We start from the raw sequence: 9,322 nt of genomic DNA on the forward strand, positions 1-9,322 counted from the left end.
CGCGTTTACCTTCTTAACAACAGAAGCAGAACAGGTTCTAATCTTCTTAAATATTACTACAAGTGTCCTTATTCTCCTAAATCTGAAGCTTTATTTTACCATTACTGTGTTTTACCCTCCAAAAACTGAACCACAATTTGCTTTATCCACAAAAACCAGAAGCACAACGAGATGAGGTTTCTCCGAAAAACAAATCCAAGGAGGGTTTTATTCTCCATAACACAGAAGCAGAATGTGTGCTACACAGGAATAAAAACAGAGTTCTATTTCCCCCGGAAGACAGAACTTTATGACTGCATGTGCGTTATTCTGCTTTATTCTCTGACAGGAAACTGAGCAAAGCTTTTTTCTGGGGAATTTCCCGTTGAGTTTGAACTGTCTAGTCCCTTAACTACAAATTACCATGATCATTAAATCAAGAGGGTAGCATAGACTTTTACGGAGAAACCTCAGAGCAGTATTTCCTACTTGCAGTACTTCTTGGCAGTACTGTACCTGTCCTGTTGTTGATCCAAAGGAGGCTCTCTGAACAAACACTGGACGCATTTCCCACGGCGACCGTCAGCGGGATCTGCCACCGCAAACTACAGAGAGGAGGAAGAGGGATGTCAGTAATGGTCTCTGGAATTGGATTTGGGTTTTATTGCCTCAGTTATCAGACGGAGGAACATTAGAGACGGGGAGAGTGACGGTCAGCGGTGACACTCGAGACATCCGTCAGCTGGAAATGGAGCGCGGGACAGTGACTGTGAGGCGGGAAGTGACAGGAAGTGTGAGTGTAATAGCCGCCGCCGTCAGCAAACATCAGTCAAGTGGAAGTAGCTGAGGGTTATTCTCCCCTTCAGAGAGCGGGAGGTTAAATGTGCCGACCGGTGGACACAGGCAGGGTTTTTTTTAATGGAAGTTAATCTGATTTTGAAATGAAAGAGGCCATGTTCCATAGGTTTCATCCACACAGTCACCTCCGTATCACTGCATGCGTGAGACACACGTTCTTCACATATAGTGTACCCTTAACCACCTGAAGACAGAGATTAAACATACAATAATCACCAAAACCAAGTCTAACTTCGACCTTGAAACCCTTTTTAAGATATTTAAGATGCTTTCCAACAAATGTAGAACTTAATGTTCAGATTAGGTGGCTCATTAGAGACCAGGACGTGTATTCAGTGTCAATGGTTTGGTCTCCGTGTTTTATCCTGGTGAGTATTCATTATGTTGAATTCCCTTAAACACTGGATTACCAACCAGGCAGAGTGTGTAACTGAAACTAAACCACCCTTAAAGTCTCAAATTCACTGCAAGTCAACCTGCTCAGGGAATTGGATTTTAATTTGACCACTCAGAGAGGCCCTATTGTCCTTTTCCCTTCCCTGTAGTGTGTTCCACCGGCTTTAGTGCATGTAAACGGTCTGCAGAGGCTAAAATCCCAAAGTTCTGGAACACAGTGACATCACTACGGAACACTCGCGCTCCGACACATTGTACGTGATAGGCTAAGGGGGCGGGACATCTGTAGGCAGGTTGACCAATCACAACAGAGCCAGGCCAGCTGACCAATCAGAGCAGACTGAGCTCTGGTTTCAGACAGAGGGTGAAAGTACAGGCAGTATGAGAGAAATAAAGAGCTTTCTGAACATTAAACCATGGAGACATGTCCCAGTTTGCAGAAGAGGGGAGACTGGTACTCAGAAGTTATTGATAAATAAATAAATAAGACATTTCTCAATAAACGCCTCATTTATGCAGATCAAATCTTTCAAGGAAAACAGGATACACTTCAGTCAGTTAAAGAGCTTTCCTGAATGCGTGGGTTTGATTTACATCTCAAAATGAAACGATCATATGAATCTGCGAGTGATTCTCCTTAAATGAGACCTCAGAGCGTCAAAACGTTGAATAAAATGGCACTGCTTCTACTTTTGAAAAAGTGATTTACTCTCGGCTACTCCCACGTCTTTCTGTCTTATCCCGCCAGGATTCCAAACCCACTTATCTCCTCGGAGTGGACTTCTCTGGGACTCAGAGGTGATGCAATTTGTAAGTATTTAAAAGGTCTTATGGGGTGGTGTAATTAGGGGACTTCTCAAGGAGCAATTATGCATCCTTCACGTGATCGGAAAATGTAGAACTGATGGAAATAAAGTCAGGTCAAAACAAGCTGCGCTCACACGCTGTGTTGGAGAACAAGGTTAACTGCAGGAGATTGATAGATGTAGATGGGGACATACACCCAAGTACATTTGATTGTTTGCACTACGCTGTAAGGCAGTGTGTTTAGCTGTAATGGAGTGTTTGCGTATTGTGTATCACTTATTTTACTCAGGCAAAGTAAGTGAAGCAACAGAGAGCTTTTACCGTGTGAATAATCGAGTGTGAAGAGAGAGGGTCAGCTTATGTTCTCTAAGAGCTCATTAGGAACGAATGACTTCCTGATGCTGGAGACAGTGCACACACACACACACACACACACACACACACACACACACACACACACACACACACACACACACACACACACACACACACACACACACACACACACACACACACACTGAGTAGTATTAAGAGTCTTTAGAGTGAGACATCTTTAGGTAATGGTTTAATTAGTATTTTTTAATTCTCATTACGATCCGATGCAGAAGAATTTTATCTCAAATGGGAAACAATCACACTGCGATCAATTCAGTCATTTGAGGAGAAAGTGTGTGTGATTGTTTTGGTGTGTGTGTGAGTGTGTGTGTGAGTCATTGTAACACAATCAGAAAGAGAGAGGCCATATTAACCAATCCCACAACAGCTGTGTTTCGCCGCGGGCAACCGTGGATCGATATGGCTGCCTGGCAACCAAATATTTAATCTGATATTTATATCAACGAGATTGACAGGATCGGAACCCAATTACAAACACACACACACACACACACACACACACACACACACACACACACACACACACACACACACACACACACACACACACACACACACACACACACACACACACACACACACACACACACACACACACAGCAACATTGACAGCAGAAAGTGTTTATTAATATTTAAACGACATGTAGGATCTTCACTTTTGACAACAGTGTGTGTGTGTGTGTGTGTGTGTGTGTGTGTGTGTGTGTGTGTGTGTGTGTGTGTGTGTGTGTGTGTGTGTGTGTGTGTGTGTGTGTGTTGATGGTTTATTCATCAAAGGCAGAAACCAGCTGAAAACACACACACGGACATGTACACAGTAGGTGGGTGAACATAAAGTCCAGTGCCTTGGTGACGTGTCCTTTTGTCGCCAAGAATCCAGAATTGTGATCAGTAAATCAAATCTTATCTGGAATGTTAATATCTCTAATGGCGGCTACACTGGGTTCAAAATAAGTCTTACTGTATATATTGTACGATGGTAAAGCAACTGAGAAGACAAACCTGTCAGAAAAATGAACGAGGTGTAATAAACCAAACTAAGACTTCTATAACGTCTATCTTTAAGTGTAATGGTATAGATTGTATGACCTCTGACCCTAAACCTGTCAAAACATGTTTTCTAAGCTAATAAATCAACCAGTAAGTAAGCAGATTTTCTCATAGACTTCTATAGAATCTTTTTGCAGTTATTTAAATGATAGAGATGAAGAATCAGAGCATTTTCTCGAAGACTTCTATGCAATCAAACTAAAATAATCGTGTCTTCATGTCTTAAAGCTGCTGAGTCAGATATCGCTCCTCCAACAACAAATAGATCCAGAGCTCCGGTTCCTTTACTTCCTCTCCAGAAAAAAGGAGAGTAAAATAAAGGATCAGAAATCTCAGTCTCAGTGTCAGCCTGCTGCCTGCCACTCGTCCCCCGCAGACCCACCGGACATCCATCCCCTATTTACTCTCCGTAAGCTGTCTCTGCCGTCTGACCAGACACCTGACCCCACCTCCATATCTCTGGACTCATTAAACCCTTTCTGACCAACACAGATGTGGTTTTCCTGGCAACACTACCCTATAAATCTCAACCAGTCCAACCTTCCAATAATGACCAACTCTTTCCAATATTTTAGTGTCTTGAAGTTCGGTTAGGGTGTAGCTCCTCCATTGTACTGCTTTTCTACATCCAATGCATTTGAATTAATTGCATCCAACTCTTTGTGACATCTGCTTCAGAAGGGTAAAGCAGAATATAAATAAACTTTACTTCCTAACACTTCTGTAGACTTGAATAATTCATCGCCGTCTCGTTAGAGGCTCATTAAATCAAACACGCAGCCAATCACATGCCAGTTCACCTGTCAGGTGACAACACTCCACGATCCCAGAGACGAGTGGGGTTGTGTTTACATGCCGTTTGATTTATTTCCAGTTTCATTAGCTCGACCTCATCGGTAGCTGTCCTCTGCTTTCTTCTTGTCTTGTTTTTTTCCTTCTGTCAGCTCAGTTCTTTTAAGACGCATCTTTTCGCCTCGCCGCACATTCTGTTTGATGCCGACTAAATAAAAGACACACATTTAAAACGCCTCGCCCGAAAAATCCGACAGAGAATCAGGGGGAAGAAAAGAAGTGCTTGACAAAGGATAAGCTGTGATGTTTCAAATGTCATCCGACGACTTTAAGGTAAAACTGTGAGACAGAAAGTTCAAAAAGAAAGCTTAATTTCCTACTTTCTTTAGGAACAGATGACTTGCACGGCTTTACTTTTGGCTTTACGTATGCAATAAGAAATCCAAACATAGACGCTAGAACATAATACCTATAAGCATACACAGGTTTCTTTCTCAGTTCAGCGATGAGGAGGTTCAGAGACTCTACGCTCTCTGACTGGAGCCTGTAGTGGGTGATTATCCACAACTACCATTTGAGGGGCCAATACTAAACAAGTCCTTTCAAAATAAAAGCACAAGTACAACAGTCTGACCTCAAAGCTAGTATCATCGAAACTCATAAAAAGGTAACTTCAAAAAGGTACAAAGACCTCCTTTTTGCTGGTTGTTGCACCCAAAGCTGTCATTTTCAAGACAAACACACCTTTCCTGTGAGGCTAACAACCATTCACACCTACAGACCGAGGGACAGGAAGTGGTAAAAAGCTGAGTCATCTCAGGGTTTTAAGACTCACTAGAGGATTGACCAGATTCATTTGTGCAGCAGATTGTTTTCCACCAGTCTGAATATGAAGAGGCATTGCACCGGTACAAAGCCTGTCTGCTGTTTAAGGGATCAGGGCTTCAGTTGTACTGTATGCTTTCAGAAACACCAGACAGCTTCAAAACAGGCCAACAACTCTTTAAGGCGAGTTAGAGAGCTGATTGGTGGCCGAGGGATTTCTTCCTGTATATTTCCTTATATTTCTAAGAGTTCTCAGTTTCCCTGCATGTTAAAAAAGGGAAGTAAATAAATAAAGAGTTTAAGTCAACAGCGTGTAACACTGTGGGACGCTGCTTGCTTCTGAACGCAGCTCTGCAGGATCAAACAGCAGCGTCTGCCTCTGATTCCATCAACTGAGGAGCTCAGCTAAAAGCACAACAGCAGCTTCTCTTACAGGATGAACGCCTCGGGATGACAGAGTGTGTCTGAACGCAGCCTCGTGAGACTTTACAACGCAAAAAAGAAAGGGTTCAGCTCCACCTACAACAAACAGCGTCAGTCATCAGCTGCAGACACCTCGGGAACTCGAGTGAACACAAAAGAGAGGAGATGATAGAGGAGAGGGCAACACGAGACTGTTGGGGAGTAACGGAGTAGGTCAGAGTGATTGTAAATGTCAGCTACAGTACAGAAACATGACAGAAAGACCTACAGAGGAAAGAACAACAGGTACCAAAAAGAGAGGAGCTGCTGAAGTATTGATGGCGGAGAAAGTAGGTCGATAAAACAGCGAAAAGCATAAACTCCAGAGGTGGTGAAGGATGTGAATAAACCATAATGAGAATGAAATATGAATGAAATATAAATGATGAAAAGGTGGTGAAGCAGGTGAAGAAAAGTGTTATTTCAGGAGAAACTTATGGAGGTGTGAAACAAAGGACGGTCCTGTCAGCTTGATGGAACGAACAACAGAAGAGTGGAAGGCCTGGAGAAAACAAGCTGCACTAAATACATGTGTTCAGAGCCTGACGAGATGGAGGGATTAGAAACGTGAAGGTTATCCTCGGGGTGGCAGAACACTGAAGATCAGGGTTGAACTTTTAAAGGATAGATTCCCAATTCTACCTTTGGGAGGCCTAAAAATATCGTTCAAGCTTAGAACATGACATGAAAAGCATGCATTATAAAACTCAATCATGCAAAACGTTTAATTTCCATAGCTGATATTTAATAGACAACGCGGCTTGTGCGTCAAACAGCGCCCACCTTAAAAAAAGCGTCAACAGGAATTACGTTAGCTCATAAATGCTAGTACTGTTAGCTAAAGTTAGCAGACAAGATTGGTGGACAAAGAGTGTGAATTTTAAAAGGAAGATGATTAGGGCCACATGAAGAAGGAGTGTGATGGGGAAACAGTGGGACATTTTTAAAAGTCAGAAATCTGAATTTTAAGGGAAAAGACCAGTTGATTTAGCCTGTTTGATATTCCAGCCTTAAGTCAAATTCTCCAGAGTAAAAACCCTTTTTTAACTCTTACTTGTGAGGGAATATTTTGTGTAAGCTTGTAAATCTTCAGCTCATTTTCTTCTCTCTGTCCTCCTCTGACCGGGCTCTACGGCCTTGCAGGTGCTGTCATCTTTATTGAGGAGGGGCAGCCTGGGCTTGTTGTTCCCACAGTGGGTACGAGCTCACGCTGACCTAAGATTGGCTTTATTGTTTAGGCACAGCTAGCTCCAGTTTATCTGGACCCAGATGCTCCGGTAAACACCTTATCTGTGACCTAGGTGACAGTTCTGGCGTTTGAAGAATGTTGATTATCCATTTGGAACTAGTTCGAAAACCTCTTCCTATTGTCGAGATCTTCAGAATTGGTTTGGCAACTCGTGTCTGCAGTAACTGTCTTGTCAATTCTCCGGCCGTAACTCCGAATAAACCCAACAGGGTTTTGCCATCAAAGTTCCTGCTCTCCAGCGTCTCTCTGTTTCATCTCCATTGCTTCAGAAGTTTCCACCACATTACTAACCTGTTGTTGCTCTTGACTTCCTGTCCGTACAGGAAGTGCTCCTGGTTGACGGTGATGTAATGCGTGGGCAGCTGCTCTGATTGGTTCTTGCTGATGGTCACGACGGGGTATCCCATCTGTAGAGTCCACCTGTCCATCATCCGTCGAATGTCGATTTCCAGACCCTCTGAACGCATGGCCTGGAGAAAGAATACATAACGAGGTATGAATAATCAGTGAGTACTAATTTACACCAATTACTCACGGGTTAAATTATTCACTAACGAGGAAGAATCCAATCAAACGGACTTTTTTCTTTTTTACGGACAACTTCGCCTCGACCTGTCAATCACGTCGCCATGGCAACAGGACTTCTACTCCGTCTCATCAAGTCGGTGTTAACGAGCGTCTCTCCGGCCTTCATTACCGCCGCTGCGTTCAATTATTTATGGCCTCTATAAGTCTGGCTGCTTCACCCCCTCCCCACCTCCTCCTCCCTAGCCCCCCCCCCCCCCCCACCTCCTCCTCCTAAAGAGCTGAATGGAGGAGCTACCGGTTTCAAACCCCCTGCTGTGAAGCAAGGCATTAACACTGCATGAGGAGAGCTGTTACTATCCAGAAGCCTTTGAGCCAAGGGAAAGGTTGACGGTTCAATTAACCTTTTAGAATGTTTTCTCACCTGTCTTGATGCCTTTAATGTATTTTGTAAAGCCGTAGATATAAGGGTCCGGGTTTAGGTCACGAACCCTAACCCTGTCATGGTCCTTGGTTTGTGTCTGTTTCCTGTTTCCTGTTTGAAAGGTTTTCCCCTCTTCTGTCAGGTTAAGTTTCACTCCCTGTCTTTAGTTTCCCTGATTGTGTCATTGTGTTCCCCTGTTGCCCCTGTGTTTCTCCTCCCCTCTCCAGCTGTGTGTGGTTCTGATTAGCCTTGTGTATTTAGTCTTGGTTCCACTTTTGTCTCTTGTTCAGTCGTCGTCGTTTCCTACCTGATTTCCTACCTGCCTGTTCCTGCCCGTCCGTCTGTCTGCTCCTGTTCCCAGTGTCCCTGTATCCCCTGGTTAGTGTTGGTGTGGTTATTTTGGGTTGAAAGTACAGCTTGAATTTAATTAAAGCTTCCTCCCATTTGTTTTACTGCACTTGGGTCCTGTTTCCCCAACCCCCTGACAGACCCTGGTTCTTTGGTTGTCAATACCTTTGTCATCACAATTAAATCTGTTGTATTTTATACCTCTCTTATCATATCCCCGCTTAATTAGAGAAAAGAATCAGTGAATCGGAGCTCTGATTGGCAGCTCGTTAAAAAAGCTCCCTATATAATTATCACTAGCGTAGAAGAACCCGATAAAAGTGACTTCCTTTTTGGTCTCATTGTATTTCAGCTTGCTCTCATTTGTATTTTCATGGCTTTTATAATTCCTGTTTTTATTCGTGTTCTGATTCAATTTCCATCAAGTGTTTTTAGCAGTTTATTTGAAAGCCTTTTATGTGTTTCTGTAGGGCCCAGGCTCACAGGTGACACGCAGGTGATTTTGCATCTGGAGGGACCAGAAGCTCATTAGGCAGAGGAGATTTGGCCCAAAGTGTGGAATCCTAACGTGTGATGGAGAGTTCTACCTGAGACAGTTTGCTCCACAGGTCGTCTCTGGCTGCGTTTCCGTACATGTGACTCAGCAGATAATCCTGAAAAAACAAAGTAGACGAATAAACAGAGATTAGAGTGTGACAGGAAATGACAGCATGTAGTCGCGATTGGGATTAAAACGCCTGCCGTACCAAAAGACATTTTCTCCTCTGCACACGTTACGTAAGAGGTGCAAATGTGATGCATGTTAATGTGAGGGTTTTGTCAGTGACACGTCTGTTACTCAGGGAGTTTGTTGGTTCTAGGAGCTTAAAATCTGAATGAAGACGTTTAGAAAGCGCTAGGAGTTGGAAACGGTGTGTGTTTAAGTCTCAGTGACACGACATGTCAGCGGCGCGGTGAAGTTTATCGCACGAAGAGAAGACGACGCCTCAAAGAGAGACTCGGGTTCAAAAGACCTGCAAATCAGCAGTGATGTGTGTGTGTGTGTGTGTGTGTGTGTGTGTGTGTGTGTGTGTGTGTGTGTGTGTGTGTGGTTTCATCATTGTGGTCATAAAAGCTCAAGGATGTTGGTTGGATAAAACTGGAAAAAATAAGCAGCAGATAACACGAAACACCTGCTGAGAAGAAAGGTAATCTGTGTGTGTGTGTGTGTG

The 9,322-nt window shown here is 43.4% G+C and overlaps 1 protein-coding gene across 1 annotated transcript in view; it reads right to left on the minus strand.

Annotated features, from left to right (window-relative positions):
* The window catches only part of LOC134879017 (thyrotropin-releasing hormone-degrading ectoenzyme-like), a 120,646-nt gene that overhangs the window by 22,455 nt on the left and 88,869 nt on the right, over positions 1–9,322 (minus strand). Inside the window, exons 10-12 of the mRNA XM_063905234.1 lie at positions 8,699–8,764; positions 7,106–7,284; positions 496–584 (exon numbers count right to left, since the gene is read on the minus strand). Coding sequence (XP_063761304.1) covers positions 496–584; positions 7,106–7,284; positions 8,699–8,764 — 334 coding nt within the window. The remainder of the gene's footprint in view (positions 1–495; positions 585–7,105; positions 7,285–8,698; positions 8,765–9,322) is intronic.

This window comes from Eleginops maclovinus, chromosome 17 (assembly GCF_036324505.1).
Source record: "Eleginops maclovinus isolate JMC-PN-2008 ecotype Puerto Natales chromosome 17, JC_Emac_rtc_rv5, whole genome shotgun sequence".
NCBI classification, from domain to species: Eukaryota; Metazoa; Chordata; class Actinopteri; order Perciformes; family Eleginopidae; genus Eleginops; species Eleginops maclovinus.